At 37.2% G+C, this 26063-nt stretch overlaps 1 protein-coding gene and 1 long non-coding RNA gene across 5 annotated transcripts in view; one reads left to right on the forward strand and one right to left on the reverse strand.

Annotated features, from left to right (window-relative positions):
• Positions 1-4: 4 nt before the first annotated feature.
• LOC119622692 (uncharacterized) overlaps positions 5-26063 on the forward strand; it is a 48411-nt gene continuing 22352 nt past the window's right edge. For 2 of the 3 annotated variants that reach the window (XR_012094443.1, XR_012094445.1), the window contains exon 1: positions 5-597. This is a non-coding gene — a long non-coding RNA (uncharacterized lncRNA). The remainder of the gene's footprint in view (positions 598-26063) is intronic. The other variant, XR_012094444.1, reaches the window with a different exon arrangement.
• Positions 14202-22145, reverse strand: KLRD1 (killer cell lectin like receptor D1). Of its 2 annotated transcripts, XM_007967615.3 has the most exons (6): positions 20754-22145; positions 19357-19449; positions 19149-19211; positions 16905-17056; positions 15352-15455; positions 14202-14537 (listed from the first exon to the last, which is right to left on the reverse strand). In XM_007967615.3, exons 1-6 carry the CDS (start codon positions 20758-20760, stop codon positions 14417-14419), a joined length of 540 nt encoding a protein of 179 aa, XP_007965806.1. In that variant the 5' UTR covers positions 20761-22145; the 3' UTR covers positions 14202-14416. The 2 variants fall into 2 exon arrangements, with proteins under 2 accessions (XP_007965806.1, XP_007965808.1); XM_007967617.3 differs by lacking the exon at positions 19357-19449 and having other exon boundaries at positions 20754-22144.

Genomic DNA, 26063 nt, shown 5'->3' on the forward strand with positions numbered 1-26063 from the left:
CTTCACAATGCCTGGGAAAGGGAGAGAGAAGGCTCATTAGCTACAGAAAAACAGGCAGTTAATTTTAAAGGACTCCAACTCTTTCTCTTCCTCAGGGGGAATTGGATTTTCTTACATACAACTCAGTTTTTGCTTACACATTCTTTAATTTATTTTGATTCCTGTTCCATGCCAACCACTTATGCTGCTGTTTTCCCCTCTCCTTCCCCTTCCACTAGGGGAGGGACCCGCAGCAGTTGAGCTATTCTTTCTTCCCCCAAGAAGAAAGGAAAGGGGGGTTCTGAATATTTTTCTTACTACCAGAGGTTTGTGTGAGGTTCAAGCCCCCTTATGGGGATTCCTCGCCTCTTTCTGAGGTTCAACAGCCCCCATGGGGATTTCTCACCTATTTTTAACCTCCAAGACATCCTGACTAAGGAATACTTTACCACCCCTGCGGTTTCTCTCTCTTTGGTATGTCCTAACTAAGGAATGCTTTACTGTCCTGAGGCCTTTTTTTTTTTTTTAAGTCCCGATCACCGAGGAAATACTTTACCGGCTCCCGGCTCCCGCAGCTTCTTCTTTCTTGGTCTGTGCACAGAGTCATCACCGCAGTATGTAAGGATCCTTTAAGCTAGATTGCTGGCCAGTTTCTTTCTTTCTGTTTTTTTTTTCTCTCTCTCTCTCTGTGTTGCTGAGAGTCCGGGTTTATTCTTCACACCGGGTGGGTCTCAATTTCTCATACCTGAGGGCCCCTTCAATGAGGTAGGGGAGCGCGTTCCCTCATGAGAGAGGACTGGAGACCACCCCTGGAAGAGAATGTATTCCCATAGGGTTTGCCTCCAAATTGTTTGAAATGCTTGTTCCCGGTGCTATAAAGAAACAGCACTTGAACATAAATTTAATTTATTTAGTAAGGCCATTTTTTACTTCCTGCAGAAAGGGTACACTCGCCAGCAGTTTTGCCACGAGTGTACACCGAACGAAGGAGACAGGGTCATTTATAACCTGTCGCATCCACCCTACTGCTGTATCCGGTTTCCACTGGCTGGAGCAGGACCTCGCATTCTGTATTTGTCCGGACTGGCTAGCAACTTAAGAACTTTTTAAAAGAGGCAAAGGTAGAGGAGAACAAAGGAAGGAGGAAGTAACTTGTGGAATGCTGAGAAAGGTAAAAACACTTTTAAATAAGGAAGAGAAACAGGCTATGACCTAATGCTTGCTTGGACCAGTATAAGGACGCCAGGACAAATATTTAGGAGCACAGGTCTTGGAATAAATTTTGCTTCTAAGAGAAGTTACTATTTATTCCTAATTAGATAGGGAGGAAAGTCTTTGAAGAGCAACCTCTACTTTACTTTTAGCAGAATAAATGCAGGTGAAAAGAACATAAACTTTGCCAGGGGCAGATTATTATGGACAGAATGTTTCTGTTCCCCTAAAATTCATATTTGAAATCCTAACTCCCAGTGGTATGGTATTGGGAGGTGGCCTTTGGGAGGTAATTTAGGTGTGAAAGTTGATTATAAGAATTGAGTAATTCTGTTTTTATGTCTACTTCTTCTTTGTCTAGCATCAGGATTGCAATCCCTTTCTTATTGCTACCAATTTGTCTTGTAAATCTTTGTTCATTATTTTACTGTGGTATACTATTACCTCTCACAGTTCAATTCCTATTTCATACCAACTTTATTTATTTATTTATTTTTGGCATTTGTGCTCTTATTTTTATGATTGTGTTAGAATGTCCAATTCAATTTGTGGCATTTATTACACTTTTCATCTGCTTAGTGATTGTTTCCTTTTTTGAGTGAGTGACTTTTCATAAGAAAAATATTTTATTTACATTATTTGAACTTTTGAGGTTTCATATAAATATGGTTTGATTTTTCCTGTTCCTGTTTGGTGGACAAGGATCCTAGTTAGAGAGCTCCCTCTTCTGTCAGTTCTGTCCTATTCAGCACAGCGTCTTCTATGGGTGGTGGTGATGATGGGAATAGGAAGGGCAAATGATAGTCATGTCTTTTATCTCTTTCTTTTCTGCAGGATTCTTAAGTTCCTCAAATTACTTATTTACTTTGATAGTCATATTTGTAAGAAGTGTCACCCCTTCTTTATTTTCCACTTCTCTCCCAGAAACCATTGCTTTCCTTTCCAAGTTTCCCACTTCTGGTCTTGCGTTTCAAGCCTTTTCCCAGTACTATGAACTACCAAGTCCCAAATTGTGTTAAGTACTCTGACATTTATTGTTGAAGTTGTATCTTTCAGGGTTTATTATATCTGTGATTCATTTACGTCCTCTAGTATTCTCTTCTGAGTATGTTAAAGACTAATCTCCCTACCCTCCACCGCAGGTGTTCAGAGGTAGGCAGGAGCAAGTGTTCTTCTGCAATTATTTTTCTCTATTTATAGGTAATTTGAAGGTTGTGGTACTCTATGTCTCCTAGAGATGTTGGAAGAGTAAGGTATTATGTGGTTTTATTTGCTTTTCTTATTGATTTTATGAGTTTGGGGGAGAGATGGGGGATATTTGGGATTAGGCAACCGTCTCTGCAATGTGAGAAACTGAGGATTTACTACTGTTATTTGTTAAAGTGCCCTTTCTCTTAGATCCTTACTCTGAAATCTATTTCACACTTCAAACCAGTCAAAGGCTGTATGGAAGACTTATTATAAGCTCTCAATAAATAAGAATTCTAAAGTGTTAACCTCATTAAGAACTGTGTTCTTAATGTACATGCGTACTTTCTTGTAGCCTGTCTATGTAATTTATTTAGTGTTTTAACAAACAGCTGTCACCTATGTTGGCTGAAAAAAAATGCAAGTCTAACCATTTTCATGTCGGAGCAATTAAAACCATGTATGAAAAAATATTACATTGGATTTTACAATATATGTGCGTCATAGCTAGAAACACTTCTGAGAATCAAGAAAACCTCAGTAGGTGAGTAGAAAATATCAGAAAGCCTACTTAGTACTATATGGGATTGTGTTATCATAGCTCCTACAGGATGTTTGATGGCATTGTGTACAATAGTATTTGTTCTCTCCATCATGAGATAACTCCAGCCACAATTTTTTCCATTTATGCATGGTAATGTTTTGTCCATTTAAGATGCAATTACATTTCATTGTGTTGTATTCTAATTTAGAAATACAGCAAATGTTTTTATATATACATTAAATTTAAAATATATATATACATACACATAAATTATAAATACGTATCTTATTTTTATATATGTAAATTATTTACAAAATGGTGGAGTAAAATTAGCAAGATAACAGAATGGGAAGCCCACCAATTCAACTAAAAATTCATAGACAAATTTTCTTTGTGAGACATTAAGAAACCACTTGAGATGCTCCGATGCTGTTGGTGAAACTACTCATGTTGAAGCTTTAGGGAAATCTAAGGCACACTCCTTCCCTAATTCTTATCTTTTCTTTATAAATTACCCAGTCTCTCAGGTATGTCTTTATCAACAGTGTGAAAATGGACTAATGAGTATCCCAAGGAACTAGAAAAGTAAAAAAGAACAAACAAAATTCAAATTTAGAAGAATAAAGAAAATAACAAAGATTATTTCAGAAATAATATAGTGAATGGAAAGGAAATATAAAAAGTAAACAAAACCAAGAGTTAGGTTTTGGAAAATATAAATAACTTGACAAACCTTTAGCTAGACTAAGAAAAAGAAGAGAGGCCTCAAATAAATGAAATCAGAAATAATAAGAGGCATTGCAACTGAAGCCACAGAAATATAAAAGATGGTAAGAGAAAACTAAGAACAATTATAGGCCAACAAATTGGATAACCTAGAAGAAATGAGAAAATTCACAAAAACAAGGACCTACCAAGACTTAATTATGAAGAAATAGAAAATATGAGCATATCTATAACTAGAATGAAGGTTGAATCAGTAATCAAGAAACTTACAACAAAAACTTTCCCAGGACAAGATGGCTTTTCTGGTGAAGTCACCAAATATTTAAGGAGGAATTAATGCACATCTTTCCCAAGCTATTATATAAAAATTTAAAAAGAATAAATACTTTCAAACTAATTTTATATGGCCAGCATTAACATTACACCAAAGCTCGTCAAAGATACCACAAGAAAACTGTAAGCCAATGTCTCTAGTAAATGTAGATGCAAAACTCCTCCACAAAGTAGTAGCAAAATTAATTCAACAATACACTAAAAGGAGTATATGCCATGAGCAAATGGAATTTATCCCTGGGATGCAAGGATAGCCTAACATATACAATCAATTGATGTAATATACCACATTAATAGAATGAAGGATAAATGTCACCTGAGCAATAGATTCAGAAAAAAAAGTTTTCACAAAATTTAACACCCATTTTGTGATAATGACTCCTGCCAACCTAGAATTTGAGAAAAATATTTCAACATTTTGAAGGCCCTATATGTAAACTGTATAGCTAATATTATGCTATGGAAAAAGCTGAACTTTTCCTCTGATATCAGAAACATGGCAAGGATGTTTGCCTTTGCCGTTTCTATTTAACCCTTGTCCTACTTAAAGCTCTTAGACAAGAAAAAGAAATAAACAGCATACAGATTGTAAAAGAAGAAGTAAAATGGTGCCTGTTTGCCCATGGCACGCTCTAAAGAATCCACAAAAAAGCCTCCTAAAACCAAGTAAAGTTGCAGGGTACAAAATCAACATGTGAAAATTCTCCTATATTCATTTCTTAGAAGACTTCATATAGTTAAAATGTTTGTATTTCACAATGTGATCTACAGATTTAGTGCAATTCCTATGAAGACCTCAATGGCATTTTAGAATTAGAAAAGCAATGAAACTAAAATGTACATGGAACCAAAAAACCCTAAATAACCAAACAAATCTTGAGCAAGAAGCAAAAGGCCAGAGGCCTCAAATTTCCCGATATCAAAATATATTACAAAGCTACAATAGTTGAAACAAAATGGCACTGGCATAAAGGTGAACATATAGACCAATTAAACAGATTGGAGAACTTGGAAATAAACTTTGCAAATATGGTTAAACAGTCTTTGGATGGCCGGAATACTTAAAAGGGGAAATGACAGTTTCTTCAACAAATAGTGATGGGAAAAATGAATATCCATATTGCAAAGAAATTGCTCATCTTACACCATATGCAAAAATAAATTCCAAATGGATTAAAAGCCTAAATGTAAGCAATGAAAATGTAAAGCCCTTCGAAGAAAGCGTAGAGGAAAACCTTTTGACATTGGTTTTGGCAATGAGTTCATCAATTTGATACCAAAAGCACAGGCAACAAAAGCAAGAATAGACAAGTAGGACTATAGCAAACAAATAGCTTGTTCACATCAAAGGTGTGAAAGGAAATTATCTTGGGCCCCCAAAATCACTAAACAAAAGGGAAAATTCAAGCTGGGAACTGCTTAGGGCAAAACTGCCTCCCATTCTATTCAAAGTTATCTCTTTGCTCACTGAGATAAATGCGTATCTGATTGCCTCCTTTGGAAATGCTAATCAGAAACAAAAAGATGCAGCCATTTGTCTCTTACATGTGACCTGGAAGCCCCCTCCTAGCTTCCAGTTGTTCCACTTTTGTTTTGAGTTGTCCCACCTTTCTAGACCAAACCAATATTCATTTTACATATATTGATTGATGTCTCATGTCTCTCTAAAATGTATAAAACCAAACTGTGCCCTGACCACCTTGGGCACATGTCAGCAGGACCTCCTGAGGTGAGGCTGTGTCATGGGCATGTGTTCTCAACCTTTGCAAAATAAACTTTCTAAATTAACTGAGACCTGTCTCAAATTTTCAGGGTTCACAAAGAAAACAACCAATGGAATGAAAAGATGATCTACAGAATGGGAGAAAATAATTGCAAATCATATATCAGAAAAGGAGTCAATATCCAAAACATATAAAGAATTCCTACAACTCAATATGAAAAACACAAGTAACCCAATTAAAAAATGTATCAAAGACTTGAATGGTCATTTCTCCATAAAAAACATACAAAGGGTCAATGGGTATATGAAATGATGCTCAATATCACTAATCATCAGGGAAATGCGAATTATAAGCAGCAAATATCATATTTCGCTTATAAGGATGGTTATTATCAAACAAACAAAAGACAAGTGTTAGGAAGTATGTAGGGTAATTAGACCTCTTGAACACTTTGGTGGGAATGAAAAATTGTGCTGCTTCTGTGGAAAACAGGATGGTGATTTCTCAAAAAAATAAAAATAGAACTACCATATGATCCACCAATCCCCCTTCCAGGTAATTATGCAAAAGAATTGAAATAAGAATCTCAAAGAAATATTAGTATACTACTGTCCATTGTTATACTAGTCACAGTAGCCAACATGTACATACAAATACAATAGAATATTATCCAGCCTTAAAAATGAAATCCTGCAATATGTAACAATGTGGATGAAACTTGAGGACATTATGCTAAATGAAGTAAGCGAGTCACAGGATAAATACTATATGATTCCACTTATGTGAAATATCTAAAGTGGTCAAGCTTATAAAATCAGAGAATAGAATGGTGGTTGCCAGCAATGGAGAGAGGAAAAAATGGGACATCGTTAATCAGAGGACATAAAGCCTCAATTATGCAAGATGAATAAATTATAGAGATCTACTATATAACATTTTATCTATTGTTAATAATACTGTACTGTAGACTTGAAAATTTGTTAAGAGGGTAGATCTTGTGTTTACCTCAATAAAATAGAATTTTAAAAAATTAGCAAATAGATGCAAAGATATGTAAAAAAGATGAACAACTGAGGTTTATAGCTGAGAAATAAAAACTATCTGATTTCAATAGAGGCAGAATAAAACATTTAATAAAAGCGTATGTCATATGTACTCCTTATAAAAATTATCATCAGACTAGGAATAAGAGGGAACTTTCTCAACCTAGTAAAGGTCATTTATGAAAATCCTACAGCTAAAATCAAGTGTAAAGATAAAAAAGTGAATATTCATCCTCTAAGATCAATAGCAAACCAAGGGTGTTTACTCGCCACTTGTATTCAACTTTGTGTTGAATGTTCCGGCCACTGTGACAAGGCTATAAAAAGAATTCAAGGCACACAGTTTTCAAAAGAAATAGGCAAAACTGTCTTTATTCATCTATGCAGATAATACAATGAAATCTACAGAAATGCTGCTAGGATAAGTGAGTTTAGGCAGGTTGAACAATAAAAGATACACTTAGAATCAACTGTGTAAATGAATATATATATATATATACACTTACAATTTTAAAAATAAAAAACTTGAGATTAGAAAATAAAATGTATAATAGCATTAAAAACAATAGACTACTTTGGGGAAATCTCATAAAAACATAAAAGGCCTGAATATTAAAAACTACAAAACATTACTGAGTATAATTTAAGTATATTGAGACGATGGACTAGGTAAAGAAAATGTGGTACATATACAACATGAAATACTATGCAGACATGAAAAAGAACCAAATCATGTCCTTTGCAGCAACATGGATGGAACTAGAGGCCATTATCCTAAGCAAATCAACGGAAGAAAAGAAAACCAAAAACCATATGTTCTCCCTTATAAGTAGGAGCTAAACATGGAGTACACAGGCACACACAAAAAAGGAAACAATAGACACTGAGGCCTACTTGAGGGTGGAGAGTGGGAGAAGGATGAGGATTGAAAAACTGCCTGTCAAGTACTATGCCGATTACAAGGATGACAAAATTATCTGTACACCAAACCACTGCAGCATGCAATGTACTCATATAAGAAGGCTACATATGTACCCCTGAACCTAAAACAAAAGCCAGAAGGAAAAAATTAAGCATATTGAAGTACAAGAAACATACTTTATTCAAGGATCAGAAGACTCTCAGAAATAAAAAGGAATTGGCTGGACATGGTGGCTTATGCCTGTAATCCCAGCACTTTGGGAGGCCAAGGCAGGTGGGTCGCTTGAGGTCAGGAGTTCAAGACAAGACTGGTCAACATGGTGAAACCCCGTCTCTACTAAAAATACAAAAATTAGCTGGGTGTTGTGGTGGGCATCTGTAATCCCAGCTACCAGTGAGGCTGAGGCACGAGAATCACTTGAACCTGGGTGGTGGAGGCTGCAGTGAGCCGAGATCGCACCACCGCCCTCTAACCTGGGTGATAGAGCAAGAGTCAGTCTCAAAAAAAAAAAAAGAAAGAAAGAAAGAAAAGGGAATTAACTATTGATACATGTATCAACATAGATGAGTATAAAAACTGTTATGCTGAATGAAAAATCCTGACAACAGATGTACATATTATATGACTCTATATAAAACATAGAACGGCAAATCTATAGTAACAGAATACAGTACAATACTCATCGGTGAGGGAAGAAGCAGATTTTTTATATATAGGGAAAAGGATACTTTTGAGGGTAGTATGTGTTTCATATATTGCTGAGGTGATGGTTTCACAGATGCATAGATATGGAAATGCATCAAATGTCATACTTTAAGCATATAAACTTTATTGTATCTCAATTATACTGCAACAGCGCTGTTAAAAATAAATAATGGCTAAAAGCTTAAATAAGCACTACATAGAAAAGGTTATAAAAATGAAAACTAAAAGATGTGAAGTAAGCATCATTATTCATTTAGAAAATGGAAATTAAATGTACAATTGTATGCAAATGCATAGTATCCAGAAGGTCCTTAGACTAAAATAATTCATAATACTATGTGTTTGTCAAGAACATAGAGTAACACTCACATAAACTGCCAGTGAAATTATAAATAAACTTTATAAATAAATTTTTACAAGTTTTTAAAGCATGAACTAAAGGGCCTAAATACACGACAGCTTATGACTTAGAAATTCAACTCCTAGGCATACACTCAAAAGATATGAAGCCACATGTCCCACAAGAGATATATTAAAATGTTTATAGTAATTTTACTCATAATAGTGAAAAGTGGAAATGACTCAAATGTTGAACAATATTAGAATAAATAAGCAAATTGTGATACATTCTTATGAATTCTACATGACAATAAAAGTAAGGAGCTACTGCTGCACAAATATATGGATGTATCTCACAGATGTAATGCTTAGCAACAGAAGCCACCAAGATCATATTTGCTAAGCTTCCATTTATATGAAATTCAAGAACAGGCTAAACAAACCTATATTTTCAAAAATCAGAGTAGTGGTTTTCTTGGAACAGGGGAGACAGTATCAATTAGCAAACAGAAAGAGAGTCTTGGTGGTGGTAGATAGTCTCTATTGCAATCTGGTAGTAATTGTGTAAGCGTAGACATAGCTTAAAGATTTACATGTAAATTTAAGATAGATATTCTTTATTGTGTTTTTGCTCAATTAAAAATATATACAGAGGTAAACCGTAATCAATGAAGTATTTAGTGTAAATGAGAAAATTAGTGAAGAAAAATTTCATGATGGCAGTTTGTGGAGCAGGTCTAGTAAGGTGCCAGTCCAAACAAAAGCAGGTGGGTAAGGCCTCTTGGAGGGTTAATTCCAATGAGAACAAAGTGACACTCATGGGTTATATAACATAACTGAGAACTAACACAACAAAAAACAAAAAACAAACAAACAAAAAATTTTAATCTGGCAGAAGAGTTGTTTTTTATTGTATAAGGGTTGTAACAATAGAACCTCAAAGAAGGAAATATAATCCTAGCTTACTATTGGGCTCTAAAATGTCCTCTATTTGACCGGATGCTATGGGTCATGCCTGTAATCCGAGCACTTCAGGAGGCCGAGGCAGGTGGATCACTTGAGGCCAGGAGTTGGAGACCAGCCCGGCCAACATGGCAAAACCCCATGTCTACTGAAAATACAAAAATTAGCCCGGCGTAATGGTGGGTGCCTGTAATCCCAGCTAGTGGGGAGGCTGAGGCGTGAGAATTGCTGGAACCAGGGAGGCAGAGGTTGCAGTGAGCCGAGATTGTGCCCCTGCACTCCAGCCTGGGTGACAGAGTGAGACTCCATCTCAATCAATAAATAAATGTTTTCTATACCTGAGGTCATGATGATGAAACACACTGTATTAGCTAACTACTATAAAGAACAAGTTATCCTCAAACTTGTGAGCTTAAAACAACAGAATATTTCACTTCACAGTTTGTGAGGTCAGGAATCAAGAGCAATTGTGCTAGCTGGTTCTAGCTCAAGATCCCTCATGAGGCTGCAGTTAAAATGTAGGTTGGGTTGTATTTTCTAAGGCTTGACACTGGCTGAAGAGTTGAACCAAGGAGGCTGACGCACATGGCTGTCTACAAGATGGCTGCAGTTCCTTGCTCGCTGTTTATAGGAGGCCTCGGTTCTTTGCCACATGGAACACTTCCAAAAGTTGCTCATGACGAGGTAGCTGGCTTCCTCCAAATCAAATGATATGAGAGAGGACAATGCCAAAGACATACTGTCTTTTATAATCTAGCCTCAAAAGTGACATGCCATAACTTCTGCCTTATTCTCTTGGTCACACTGATCAACCCGTATACAATGTAATTGATTATATCAAAAGTGTTAAATTCCAAGAAACAGGGATCATTAGGACATATAGGAAGCTGTTTACAAGAGTCTAATCTTTGGTCCCAAATGATTTATGTCCCTCCCACATACAAAATCCACACCAACTGCTAAATCTCATCCCGTTACAATGTCAGCTCAAAGTCCAGAAATTTGTCACACCCAAGTGTGAGTGAAACTCATCAGGTGAAGTTCCTTAAGTTTAGCTTCTTGAGTATAAGTTTTCTCTATCTGAAAGCTTGTGAAATTAACAATACTAGAGATTTGCTTCCCTTATACACTCAGCATCCAAAAGAACAAACTCTATACACATCCTTGTTCAAAAGAGGGAGGGGCATGAGAATTACAAAGGAGTCACTGATGCATAATAATGTAAAATCTAGCATAGCAAATGTTGGGACTCATTTGATTAGGACTCAGTCCTGTTTCTGCTATAAAATGACTCTTCATAACTCTTGGATCCACCTTACAGGCTCTTAGTTCTGTCCTTTGAATCATTCTTACTTTTTAATAAAAGGAAGCACTTCATTGTCATTTTTCTACTGACATAGTCATCTCAAAAATGTTTTGAGGTTTTCTATGAATTCTATTTGTAAAAACCACACACATAAATCTCTTCAATCTTCTCTCTACCTGGAGCTTCTGCTGAGATACCTGAGGGACAATGCCCTAGGGCTTCCTAGAAGCCCTGTTATTTGACCTTTATAGATCCTTTGTCTGATTGAATTGAGGCACTACCTGTGTTCTTTCTATGACATTTACAGGAAATTTTAGTCACACGCACACCTTCTTCTTTAGAATCATGCTTTCCTCAGAGCACCCTAGATTGGACCTTTGCTCAGAATCTATTTCTCAATTTTAGCATTTTTGACATGCTAACACTTGAGAGTCCAGGAATCTCAAAACTATCAAGTTCTGACTTCTTTTGCTCAACGGCCCTTCCATGAGGTTATGTGTCTTCTATAGCATTGTCATATAAGTAGTAGGAAGAAATCAGACAGTATCTTCAACACTCTGACTAGAAATCACTTTAGAGCATTCTCTTAATTCATTAAGTACATTTTCTACCCTCCACCATACTACAGACAAAAGTGTTGCTAAACTTTCTGGTACTAAATAGAAAGATTTTTACTTTCTCCAGTTTCTAATGTTTTCCCTTCCCTACTATAAGCTTGTGCTAGAAGGTTTCAGTCTTTCCTGTCCTTTTAGCCTCCATCCACTGCCTGTTTTCAAGCACTCCAAAATTTTAGTGTCTTTTTTTTTTTCTTTATAACAGTAACTTCATTCTGGGTACCAAAATATATATTGCTTATCTATTGCTGTGTGACACATTAATACGTAGCGACAGTTTCCAGAGGCTTCTCCAGCCCTGCAGAACTGTGAGTCAATTAAACCTCTTTATTTTATAAATTTCCCAGTCTTGGGTATATCTTTCTTAGCAGCATAAGAATGGACTAATACACTAATGTTGTGGGTTAGCAACAGCTATCTGGGCAGGTAGCATTGAGGTAAAAGAATTTACCAAGACAGTTGTAGGTAAAGAAAGGCAGATTTATTAAAGAAAAGTAGGAAAATATGTTTCCAGGGAGGTAACAGGCAGCATCAGGAGAAGAAAAACTGACTGCAAAGAAACAAGGCGTGCTGAAGATTTTATGGAATAGTGTTTATACTGTATGCTGCAGAGGGCTTTGTCCAGTACTGATAACGCCAAGGTTGCAGTGAGCTGACTTGCAGGTGTCTGGTGATAGGTTAGCACATGGCCCATATCCTGGACCTGAAGAAAGGCAGACTCATAGCTTATCTGCTTTCTCTTTCTGCTTTCCCTTGCTCCCACCATTCTAACTCCTTTTCCCTAATTTGAACTTCACAACTAATGGAAGAACCAATAATTAATGTATTGAGAAAAACAGAAAATAATTACTTGTCCTAGCATACGTGAATTAAGGAACCAAAAGGCAGTGTTTAAATTATATAAACTGGCCAGATACATTATGCCTGTAATTCCAGCACTTTGGGAGGCCAAGGTGGGCAGAACCCTTGAGCCCAACAGTTCGAGACCAGCCTGGGCAACAATGTGAAACCCCATCTCTACAAACGATACAAAAAATTAGCTAGGCATGATGGCTTGTACCTTAGTCCCAAGTACTCAGAAGGCTGAGGTGGGAGGATCACCTGAGCCTGGGAAGTTGAAGCTGCGGTGAACCATGATGGCATCACTACACTACAGCCTGGGCTGCAGTGGGAATGAAACTGTGTCTCAAAAAAATAATAATAATAAATAAATTAAATAAATGGCATAAACTATGAAGTAGCAGTTGTAACATATTTTTAGGATCATGGGGGTACAGTAGGCATAACTCTAAAGTGGTTTCTAATTGGTACACCAGTGGCCTAGCATACACCTGCATAGTCCCTTCCCCTTTAGTTTGAGTAGAATTTGGGATTATGATGGGATGTTACTCTGTGGTTAGAGTACACTAAATAACAAAGGTGAGGCAGTTTTTCAGATGCAATTAAAGTTCCAAATCCTTCCATCTGTTTTTTTTTTTGTTTTTTTTTTTTTTTGGAGAGGAGTCTTGCTCTGTCGACCAGGCTGGAGTGCAGTGGTACAATCTCGGCTCACTGCAACCTCCGCCTCCCAGGTTCAAGAGATCCTCTCACCTCAGCCTCCCAAATAGCTGGGATTACAGGCGCGCACTACCATGCCCAGCTAATTTTTGTATTTTTAGTAGAGAGAGTGTTTCACTATGTTGGCCAAGCTGGTCTCAAATTCCTGACCTCAAGTGATCCACCCACCTTGGCCTCCCAAAGTGCTGGGATTACAGGCATAAACTACCGGTCCCAGTTCAAATCCTTCCATCCTAAGTCAATCAAAATGAATTTTTTCATCCCGAAAATGATGAAAATAGACCAGCTTTGATTCATAACAGAGAAAACCACTCTAAGTGTTAAAATCAATACAGAAATGCCTAATGAGAGGAGGTCAGGGAGACAGGAGAGTTGGTGCAAAAAAAAAAAATTTATAATCGTTACATGCTTGCCTGTATTATTTTAAATTTTTTAATTAAAAATATATTATTTTGTAATCACATGGACAACAAATCCAAAACATTACAAATCTCCAGAAAGTGCAATGCATAAGCTCTTAGTTCAAATTAAACATTTGAAAGATATTACATTTCATCCTACATATTTTGTCAGTTAACTGAAGTGCATTTTTCCTAAATCAATCTTCATACAAGAATGTGAAGAGGGCCAGGGATGGTGGTTCACACCTGCAATCTTAGCACTTTGGGAATCCAAGGTGGCAGAATCCCTTGAGGCCAGGAGATCAAGACCAGCCTGGGCAACACAGTGAGACCTTGTCTTCACAAAAACTAAAAGTTAGCTGGGCATAGTGGTGTGGAGCCTGTAGTCCTAGCTACCTGGGAGGCTGAATCAGGAGGATCACTTGAGCCCAGGGGTTGAGGTTGCAATGAGCTATGATCTGGCCACTGCACTCCAGCCTGGGCAATGTGAGTTAAATTTTATTTTGTAAATTTTATTTGACGTGAATTAAATTTTATTGAAATTTGTGCCGAGAATTTGCAAGAATGTAAATAAAATTACATAAACGTGCAATAAAATGACATCGAATTTAACATTAGATACATTAAATCAAAATACTCATAAAATTCTTCATATTAATTTTATAATTTCAAATGTAGATATACAAATTTCATCAATTTTAAAACACATTGTTTCACATCTATGACAATTGTGTAAGACACTGTTTGAAAACATTTTATAGACTCCAGAAGTAGACAATTAGTAACAATATAACAGGTAACTGTGTCATTATTAGTAATGCTGGGTCTTTACTCTCCACCTTCTCTGCCCCAAGAAACATTTAAATGAGCTGTTGCTTACAGATATAACGATTTTTAGTTTCACAGGATTCGTCTAAAGCATTTCCCTTTGAATTATATGCTATGCAGTTCTTTGGATTAAAAGTTGCAAACGATGGAAATCTGTAATGAAGAAGAAAATGTTAATATGCACAAAAAGAAGTGAGAATGTTCAGATAATTTTTCAATTAAATGATATAACTTTTAAAAGCATTTGAGTGAGATATTAACATATTGAGTCCTTTTTTTCTTTCAGTAACCACAATTTTCATGATTCTCTAGTGTAATGCTACAAAATACCCAGTTGTTTTCTTACTAATCAATAGCATTGAGGCCAGGAGCTTTTCCTTGCTGTTTTCTGTTGTCATTAATGGTTTAAATATGTGATATGCTTTTCTTCTATTTTATTTAAGATGTATTATCTGATCTAGTCTAGGAAAACAAACAAGAGCATAAACTTTGTCCCTGTGTCATGCTGCAAATCTCATGTTTTTAAATGAAAATGAGATTCAAAAAGTACACACATACAGAAAATGAGCCTACAGCATATAAAACATAAGACAATGCTGAGAATATTGGGATCTACCAGAATAGATAAAATAATCAATATATTACTTTTTCTGGACTGCCTCTGTGGATATGAGTATCTGTACATGCACATATACTTCCAAGTGCTTGTACTAAGGCAAAAACAACGCATATGTTAAAAGTTCTTTTATGGCCGCAAATACACTAACTTTCACGTCACCTGACCATTAACTTGGATGTTCTAGGCAGATCTAAAATTGTCATTTTGTTGTACCTTTTCCTTTTTCTGTATTCTCATGCCCTAGACCAGGTCATTTCAGCTACAGTGCTCCTGGATGTTACCTTTACTAATCACATCTAACGACACATTCGTAAAGAGCAAACAAGGCCATGATTGCCAGAAACTCACAGATACTGGGAGAGTGCAGAGCCATTCTCCCACAACCAGGCGGTGTGCTCCTCACTGTAAGAGAGTCCAATCCAGTAAAAATGTTGACTGGAGCTCATAAAATCCTGCTTCGAGTAAAAGACAATCACATTAATCTATTTTTAATCTACTCTGGGAATAACATATTTTGAGGGCAAGTCAGTGTTTACAATAAGATTCAGCCTGTCCATTACACAAACGGAAATTATTTTTAACTTCCTCTTTAAAAGGTATAGTCACATAACTCAGAGTTCTCATTTATCAGGCCCATTCATATATGGAGAAAAAATACTACAAAATCTCACTTCTTGAAGAATTAGAAACCTTATAAAGGGAGATAGAGTCTTTATGGAACACTTTCTTCACAGGGGATCAATGATTAAATTTGATTCCAAAATAATGGTATTGTGAAGGATGAATCCCATAGGTATAATCTGCTCAACATATAATCGGCAAAGGTGGCTCATGCAGCAGGAGAATTTTTTTCACTTTTTCTTAAGAATTGGGTAATTAGGGGCCGGGCACGGTGGCACAAGCCTGTAATCCCAGCACTTTGGGAGGCCAAGGTGGGAGGATCACGAGGTCAGGAAATCGAGACCATCTTGGCATTATAGTGAAAACCCGTCTCTACTAAAAATACAAAAAAATTAGCCGGGCGTGGTGGCGGGCGCCTGTAGTCCCAGCTACTCAGGAGGCTGAGGCAGGAGAATGGCGTGAATCTGGGAGGCGGAGCTTCCAGTGAGCCAAGATGGCGCCACCGCACTCCAGCGACAGAGCAAGACTCCTTCTAAAAAAAAAAAAAAAAGAATTGGGTAATTAGGGCCAGGCGCAGGCTTGGTGGCTCATGCCTGTAATCCTAGCACTTTGGGAGGCCAAGGCGGGTGGATCACCCGAGGCCGGGAGTTCAAGACCAGCCTGGCCAACATGGCAAAACCCTGTCTCTACTAAAAATACAAAATGTGTTAGGCCTGGTGGCGAGTGCCTGAAATCCCAGCTACGCAGGAGGCTGAGGCAGAAGAATCACTTGAACCCAGGAGGCGGAGGTCGCAGTGAGCCAAGATCGCACCAGTGCACTCCAGCCTGGGCAACAGAGTAAAACTCTGTCTAAAAAAAAAAGAATTGGGTACTTTTTCTTACCATATTTTCCATGCTAGTTTATATCCCAGAAAGATGACAAAAACTATAAAATTATCAAAGAAATTATAAATTCAATTAAAAGAGCTAAAAATAACAGTCATGTAGTTGGTTCTTCAAATAAAATGGGTAAATGTAATGACCTATTATCTTCTTTGAATTCTTTCTGAAAAGTTTCTTTCACTTTATTTGGCACCTAGCTTGATTTGTATTCTCATGATATAAATCACTGAGGAATTTAATGTAGATTTTACAATGACTAAGGTACACAGAACAGATAACTCAATTCCAATGTAACCGTCCACTTACTATGTGATTAATGACTTAAAGTATTTAACTTGTTCAGATAGTATATTTTTTCTAGATCAAAGAAAATGTAGAAAATCAGACTTAGCACATGCCAGCTCATCTCTGTTTTGAAGCTGAAGCAGACTGGATTTCTGAGAAGCGCAGAAATGCCTACTTTCGTTCCATGTTTTCTCTTCACTGGAAATGAAGTAACAGTTGCATCGGTACCCAACCCATTTTTCGTGGCAAGAACAGCAGTCAGAGTCTGACAGAAAAGATAAAGCATGACTAATGACACTGGAGACTAGACATTTCTTTCAATGCTATTTAATTATTCAAAAATTATTTGCTGTGTATTCTTTTAACATTCTTTCAGAATCTACTGTATACACCACACTTCAGGGGCTACTAATGTGAACTAATTAGACATGAACATGATGCTTTTTCCTCATGGAGATTATATTCTAAAGATAGAATCACAATTATATAATTTTCAATAATTTATTAACGATATTTAGTGATGATTTGGATAAGTGCAAAAAAATTAAGTATGTTAGGCCGGGCGCGGTGGCTCAAGCTTGTAATCCCAGCACTTTGGGAGGCCGAGACGGGCGGATCACGAGGTCAGGAGATGGAGACCATCCTGGCTAACCCAGTGAAACCCCGTCTCTACTAAAAAATACAATAAACTAGCCAGGCGAGGTGGTGGGCGCCTGTAGTCCCAGCTACTCGGGAGGCTGAGGCAGGAGAATGGCGTAAACCCGGGAGGCGGAGCTTGCAGTGAGCTGAGATCCGGCCACTGCACTCCAGCCTGGGCGACAGAGCAAGACTAAAAAAAAAATTAAGTATGTTAAAACAGCATGTAGCAGAGTCTAAGATGAGGGCCAGTTACAAGAACCTCTTTTTGAGGAAGTGACCCAAAACTAAGTACTGTAGCATAAATAGGAGTTAATTAGATGAAAAAGATTTAAAGGAGGAAAACATTTTAGCATACTTTCTGAGTCAGAAAAGAATACGGTACATTTGGAGAATTGTTTGGATATGTTATTTTTGAAAAGGGAATATAAATAAACCAATTGTCTTGAGGCTTACTTATACATTTTATCAATAATAGTGTCTTCAACATTTGTTATTCACAGTAATAAAAAGCATGACACATCATAGGCACTCAAATCTTTGCCATATATGTGGTGCTGAAGATGTTGCACTATATTTTTATATTTTTTAATTGTTTTTGAGACAGAGTCTTGCTCTATTGCCCAGGCTGGAGTGCAGTGGCACCATCTCAGCTCACTGCAACCTCCACCTCCCAGGTTCAAGTGATTCTTGTGCCTCAGCCTCCTGAGTAACTGATACTACAGGTGCGTGCCTCCATGTCTGGCTAATTTTTGTATTTTTAGTACAGACGGGGTTGGCCCGTCTCAAACTTCTGACCTCAAGTAATATGCCTATCTCAGCCTCCCAAACTGCTGGGATTACAGGCATGAGCCACTGTGCCTGGCCAAGATGTTGCACTGTAAATGAAGCACTATATAATCACAGATGATGGTGAGACAACTTGGGGTGCATTCTGAAAAAAATATATTCAGAAAATCGCGGCCGGGTGCAGTGGCTCTGCCGGGTACGGTGGCTCATGCCTATAATCCCAACACTTTGGAAGCCCAGGCAGGTGGATGACCTGAGGTCAGGAGTTCGAGACCAGCCTGCCAACATGGCGAAACCCCGACTCTACTAATAACACAAAAATTAGCGGGGCATGGTGGCGGGCACATGTAGTCCCAGCTACTTGGGAGGCTGAGACAGGAAGGTGGGAGAATCGCTTGAACCTGGGAGGTGGATGTGGCAGTGAGCCAAGTTCACGCCACTACACTTCAGCTTGGACGACAAGAGCAAACTCTGTCTCCAAAAACAAAAATTGGACTTTGAGTTGGCTTTCACTGGATAAGTAAGGTTTAGAAATCTGTGCACTGTATTCTGGATTATAGAAGGTGCAAAAGGAAAAGTAATGAGATGCAAAAGTATAGGTTATAAGCATATTCAGGCAGGTAATAAGGATTAACTGTAACATTTCCTGTGGTTTATTTTTTGTTTCTTATTTATGAGCACTCATATAGGAAACATATCTTTCATTTCAGGCTACTATTTTCCTGATTAGTTAAATGTAAACATGATACACATTCAATGTAATTTAATCATTTTTACATTAGATTGAGTAATGTAAAATGAGACTATCCTACACTGGTAGGCAAATTTCTATTACTACGTATAATATTCCATCATGACTTTCTGTGTGAAAAACAAGAAACTGCTTGTGTAATCCCTTATCAATGCTAAGTTTTCCAAAAAATGTGACGTACCTTTCTGGAGTTCTATGTTGGGTCCTGGAGTATATGCTGGCTCAACACCCAGTTTAGTAAAAGCTATAAGACATGTTTAAAAATTTGTTTAATTAGGTATGGGTTTACAAAATAATAAAATATTACACATTAGTAAGATGAAGCCTTTATTATTAAATGATGTCATCACAGTTTTGATTTTTATGGAGACTTGCTTAGAAAAACTTACAATTTTTCAACAAAATTCCCAACGTAGCCATCAACGAAAGGCATATTATCCCTAAGGTCCCAGAAATTAACCTCCACAGAGTGGTCTTAAACACTGTAGAGAAAGACAGACAGAGTAATGACCTAAAGAGCAAACACAGGAGCTGAGTTCTTAAAAGCAGAAACTAGTGAGGGAGAATCCACAACATTCTTTCATTTGATAATAGAGTCATCTTGCCAATAAAACACTGAAGACTTTCCAATCAGGACTTCACCCAATACCAACATTTTTATGTGATGTATCTTATTCTTCAGGAAGATTATTCAAACATTTTCTTCTCTACCAGCTCTGTCGCAGTAAAGTAAATTTACCATTTATGTTTTAAATTGGCAGAGATGCTTAAAGAGCTGGAGGAAGAAGATGTTAACGGGCACCACGTTGTGTTTTATGGACTTACCTAACAGACATTTATTTTTATTCTCTCAACAAAATCACAAGAGAGATAGTATGATTCTCATTACATAGGTGAGAAAACATAAGGTCCAATAATGATGTTATTTTCTCAAGGTAGCAAAGCGAGTAAGTATCCAAGTCAGAAATCAAATGAAAGTGTGTCTAGCTCAAGAATCTTTCATTTAACATAGTCTACCATTGTCACAATAATACTACCGAGAGTATGTCGTCCCCTCATCTCAATGCAGGTTTTGCTCTGATAAATGTCTAGCTGCTCATGGGTTCGTAGAGATATTATAGGGAAAAGAAGACATAGGAACGTTCTGGACTTGGTGTGATAACTGATAACGACAAATATATGGGTAACACCTTGGAGGCCTGGCTTCATTTCACAGTACATTGAACATACATGAATAATCTTTTTTCCCCAAGAACATTACGTTTGTTCATACCCAAAATTACTTGCTTCTAGGCTTTTCACCTAAAACAGTTCCACATTAGGAGATTCTAACATGAACACACTCTCAAAGAGTGATGTTGTCATTAACAACAGTACAATGTGTCAAACCGTTCATTTGTGTAATTTTTGGATGTCACGACATAAATAGTAAATTTAAAACTTTTCAGCATTGTGTCATTAATATTTGGCATTTTCTCTTGCTATGCTAGAATACTGTTGCTCACAATTTAACTAGGTTAAAGTTCAGTTCTCATTCAGAATTTAAAGGTAGACCTGTCAGAAGTCACTCTTTAAACCTGTGAGAAAAACTTCCTGAAATCATGTCTAAGTTACACAATGAAGAATCAGGAAAATAAAATGAACGTGGAAAGTGCTAATGCATGAAAATCCTAAAAACATCCACTGTTAATCATGTCCTTTTCTCTTAAAGCATTACCCCAAAATTAGCCAATCCAAGAAATAGCTTTTCTGGTTATTTTTAATTTGTGACTGAAATCACACGTACCTGCCATGAGAAATTATGTTCCAAGAGCGAAGTAGAGAAGGCACGATGTGTACTTTTTCAGATAGAACAGCGTTGAATTGTTGGAGCTGAGCTGGAGATTAAAGAATCTGAAAGTTGAGTATGAAGAAATTTAGCCAAAAAAGAGAATGAAAAATTGTGCATTTAAATGATGTTCTTGAATCATCTATTGGTGAGACATGTATTTTAGTGTGAATAAGAAGCAGTAGAATCACAAGCCTCTGAAGTGTTCCAGGAACCACAACACAGGAAATTCTCACAGTACTTCTGTAATATTAACACTTTGGCAAGGACTAAAGAAGGTGAGAGGAGGTGAGAGGGAGTTTTATTGCTGTTTTGTTTTTTATTGTTTGAAAATCAAATTCATTTTAAAGAGTTATCTGGAACATGAAGGAAATGATGGTCAAACCAAAGGTAAATTTACTTAGTATAACAAAATTACTCATGGAATTTTCCTTTTTTAATAACAATAAACATTTATTACTTACCTTGTGCTTTACACAATTTAAAGCGCTTGGCATATGTTAGCTCATTTATTTCTGTAAATGCCTTGATAGTAAAGATATATAAATATTCTCAATCTGTCAATGAGAAAACTGAGGCATACAGAGCGAAGTAATTTGCCCAAGGTCACATAAATTGGGATGTCCATTTCTCACTCTGTTCTTCTGATCTCTACCTAATTATCCTGGCCATGACAGGCAAAGTTCAAAAAGGTAGAACTGGATGGGTTTCCCACTTGAATGCCTCATTCACGTTAGCCTTAAAAGCTTTTTCCAAACGTCAATTTTCATTTTCTTAAAGTTCTTTAAGCATGACTTCAGCTTCTTTATTTTCCTTATTTTTACTAATACATTATTATATTGTTTAGTGTGTTATCTACTTCAGATACTATACTGATACTTCAATATACACTTGTTTGTCTACAGAAGAGTAACCTTGTTAATGGGAATATCAAATGTGGAGCAGGTCAAATTTTCAATGTGGAAGGGATTGGCTATAATAAGAATCTTGAAAGGAGAGATTTTGATCCATGATGTAGTATCTGGAAATACAATCTACCATGCATCCCCAAACAAAAGCAGACACTCAAATAAACGTTTTGTGTATTGTATTTTGTATACTGTTTATGTTCAAGCATTATAACATTACTATAGATAAACCTTTTTGTAAAAGATGGGCTTTCAACCAACAACAGAAAAAAATGAAAAAAAAGACTACTTTGATTTCTCAGTTTTTATGAAATCTAAACTTTCCATCTTTTCAGTTTGCATTGTGTGCATAGAGCTGCTTTCATTGCACCACCAAATTTGTTGAGCTATAAATCCTCACTGAGGAATATAAGCATAAAAGCTACTTCATCCAGATGATATGCAAATCTTAATTGAAGTGATTTATTTAAAAATCCTTTGCTTACTTGAAATCTATTCATTTTTAGTTTTAGTGTTAGAAAAAGCTGATCCAGAAGAAACCTATCTGATATTGATTATTTTCTCCCCATGTAAAATTGCCTTAAACTATTGGAGATTAGGGGTTTGCTTTTAGTTTTTCTCTTGAGACAGTATAAATTTATGACAGAATGTGCAATAGGGATTATTACTACATTTTCAGTACTAAGAGAAACACCTTTATTTGGAAGTTATTCTAAGTTTTTAGAACCATGTTTGGTGAGAATACATCCATCGGTCATTGTCCTTTTTTTTTCATCTTAGTTCACTGACTTAGAAATAAAAATCCAACAAATATAAGTTTACTTCAAGAACTCCAGGCTTAAATATTTAAAATACGTAAACACACAGACACACACACACAGAGTTAAAAAAAAATTTTTTTATATATATGTATATATCTCCTTCCTTTAACTCTTTCTGAGCTGCCAACTCTTATTGTTCTTTTTTCTTCTTCTTCTTCTTCTTTTTTTTTTTTTTTTTTTGAGACGGAGTCTGGCTCTGTCTCCCAGGCTGGAGTGCAGTGGCGCGATCTCTGCTCACTGCAAGCTCCGCCTCGTGGATTCACGCCATTCTCCTGCCTCAGCCTCCCGAGTAGCTGGGGCTACAGGTGCCTGGCTAATTTTTTGTATTTTTTGTATTTTTTTTTTTTTTTAGTAGAGACGGGGTTTCACTGTGTTAGCCAGGAAGGTCCCGATCTCCTGACCTCGTGATCCTCCTGCCTCAGCCTCCCAAAGTGCTGAGATTACAGGCGTGAGCCACTGCGCCCGCTCTCTGTTCTTTTTACTTATTTTTGTACGTAGGCAGGTGAATGGTTTCCATGTACTGTATCTCTCCCACTCATCTCCACTTTTTCCTGAGGCCTGAGGTTATCATTGCCTCGCCTTTGTCCCTTGGAATATTTGGGGAACTATGGCCAACTAGTTATCGGTATAGCTGTATCTACGGGCTCTTTTTTCTCCTATAACTGCTGAAAGCCTTGCTGCTCTCAGACATGCTAATCCGGAAGTGCTGAATAATCATCACCAGAATGGGCCTCGACAAATGAATCTCGTGATTTGCTATATAGTCTAGCAGTCTCAGCCCTAAAGTCAGGTAATTCTGAACACTGTGTTTTGCCCCATTTCCCAGAATTACTCTATAGTGTTATGCTCTAGTCACCACCTCTAGAAGCTGGATTAAGAAAATAACCTTTATTGTGTTCCACCTGCCCTTTCCTATTGCACTTCCTTTCCTACCTTTATTCCATACACAATTCCAAATAAAGTTTCCACTCAAAGTATTCTCTGGATGTGCTGCCAAGAGAACCCAGACTAAATTCCGCTGACATATCCAACTTCACTTATATAAATTTGCTTTAGAAAAGTTAGGTATCCTGCCAAAAGAACATCTCTTTTTGCAGGATCTCCCATTCCCTAGTATCCGCTGCAGGAAGATGCCCTCTTCCTCCCCTGCAGTTTACTAGTGCCCGTGTTCAGAGCAAGTGATGACTTCAATAGCTAAGTCAACTTTTAAACCTTAGTCAAAAGCCGGAGAAAAGAAGCTAATGTTCACTTAACATATAAACAGTGATGTCTTTTCCCCACCTAAAAATTTATAACTAAAATGCAGAACACAATAATAGTATACATTCTAGTATCCCCAAGGGAAAAATTTATTTTGATCTCACTGCTTTTAGAAAATGCATTCTTTGAGCGGAAAGAAAATTGCTCACATCAGGCTGCAAATCATTCTTTTAACAGGGAGAGAGGGCTCCCTGAGAAAAAACAAAAGACGTTACTGACCTGGTAAAATCTCATTGTAAACATGCTAATAACAAACCTACTAGCTATAGTGGTTTTTTATATATAGTGGGTTTTGCTTGCAAAATCCTTATCAATGGAATGATTTTAGCAGGATGTATTAGATTGTCTAAAATTGTTAGTGGTAAAATCAAATAAAAACATAAAACGAAAGCCGGGCGTGGTGGCTCACACCTGTAATCCCAGCATTTTGGGAGACGGAGGCAGGTGGATCACCTGAGGTCAGGAGTTCGAGGCCAGCCTGGCCAATATGGAGAAACCCTGTCTCTACTAAAAATACAAAATTAGCCGAGCATGGTGGTACATACCTGTAACCCCTGCTACTTGGGAGGCTGAGGCATGAGAGTCTCTTGAACTCGATGAGCTGAGATCACACCACTGCACTCCAGCCAGGGTGACAAGAGCAAAACACACTGTAAAAAAAAAAAAAAAAAAAAAAAAAAGCGTAAAACTAGAAATTGTGGGTTCATGGAGGCTGGCTTCCTGGAAAAATGTCACATAAACTATGGGTAACCATAACCATGTAACCATCTGAACCATCTGAGTATAAAATGGAGATGTGACATGACCAAAACATCTCCTTTTGTGTAAATGGTACAGCCACAAACATCTTTAAGAGACCTCATATGTTTATCTGTTTCTCTGGGCCACAGTGTGTCCTAAGGGGAAAGTAAGAATGAGTAGGTGCTTTTGCAGGCCTGGGTTTTCCACTGTTTTGTCTGCATCTCACAATTATAACTAAAATTATGAGTAAAGCATGATACTGGGTGAAATCTCCGAGGATGCTTGTGATACTGATTTGACAATCCACTCCTTTGTGTTACCTTCTTGAAGAACTGGTTAAGTTTTGTCCACATAGATAATGAGAAATATACATACAATTACATGTATAGAAGCAAACACTCCTTGCCTTTCATCTTATAGCCCAAGTTATCATTGTCCCTCTCACATATCTAGGAACGTTTGTTGTACTTGAGCAGACTTTTGCATCTTTAGGCCTTGGGCCTTCTTTTCCCACTAGATCTGCTCAAAGCTTCGCCACCCTCATACCAATGGATCTCAGGACTCAATATATAAATATCCCAAATTATTCTGCTTATCTTATACGCAGGGGCTATTTGGGGATGCATGTCAGAAAAAGAAATGTGGTGTTGGGGCTCAGGACACATCACCCCAAAATATGATAGCAGGAGACTAGAATATGTCCCCTCAAAATATTTTTCTTTGTTGGCATGTTTCAGACTGATTATTTTGAGAAACTGCAGACACAGGAGTAGCTCATGTGAAAAGCTACCCTTTTGTAAAGGAAAATTACATCTGTAAAGGAAATTTATATTAGTAAAATTATCTATATCATGAAAAGAGCTGCTCCTAAACAATTTTTCCCCTGAAGGACTCTTATTTACATAGCAAGAAAATCTTTATTCAACATGTATTTCCTCACCTTCACCCTCCCACAACGTGTCCCTATTCCAGAAACCGCCTCCAGAAGCCCCGGTCCCTACTCTTTTATGCAGTTCAGGATGCCATTCAAGTGTCAATCATGCAGCCCTTCAATGAGTTGCATATTTTTGTGGAACCCAAGACTAAGGAAACTTCCCTAATATGAAGGAAAAGAGGATAAGCACAAAGGTAAAATGGTAAATGAGAGTAGGAAGATAAAAGAGGTCAGAGAAGCAGGACAGAGTGCTTCTGACACGAAGGTTCTCATGCCATGAGTGAAGCCACCTCTGCAAAATTATGACAGTGAAAGAAATCTGACATAGTTGATTTGATCTTGCTTCTGACTTCCAAGCTGTCCTTGGTCATTACTGGGTGTAGGTCAAGCGAACTTTGGGAGGAATTTAGTTTATAGTTTAACCTTAAGGCAAGAATGATAATAGCTCTTCTCAAAACTCAACTGCTTTTGATAAACTAATAAAAAGGTCACAAGGTTAGGGTTATGACAGGGGCCTGAGCTCTGCTAAAGTGTGGGTGGTTTCTATAATCACTTACTGCTCAGGTGTCATGTGTCTAGTGACCTTCCCAATTGCCTCTATAGA

This window comes from Chlorocebus sabaeus, chromosome 11, assembly GCF_047675955.1.
Source record: "Chlorocebus sabaeus isolate Y175 chromosome 11, mChlSab1.0.hap1, whole genome shotgun sequence".
Lineage (NCBI taxonomy): Eukaryota > Metazoa > Chordata > Mammalia > Primates > Cercopithecidae > Chlorocebus > Chlorocebus sabaeus.

Excerpts from the sequence above, each read along its gene's own strand:
- KLRD1 (XM_007967615.3), bottom strand. Across the intron at positions 17,057-19,148 it reads CAACATAGAACTCCAGAAAG|ACTCTGACTGCTGTTCTTGC; the intron begins GTACGTCACATT and ends CTTTTCTGTCAG. Across the intron at positions 14,538-15,351 it reads TCTGCACTCTCCCAGTATCT|ATTTCCATCGTTTGCAACTT; the intron begins GTGAGTTTCTGG and ends TCTTCATTACAG.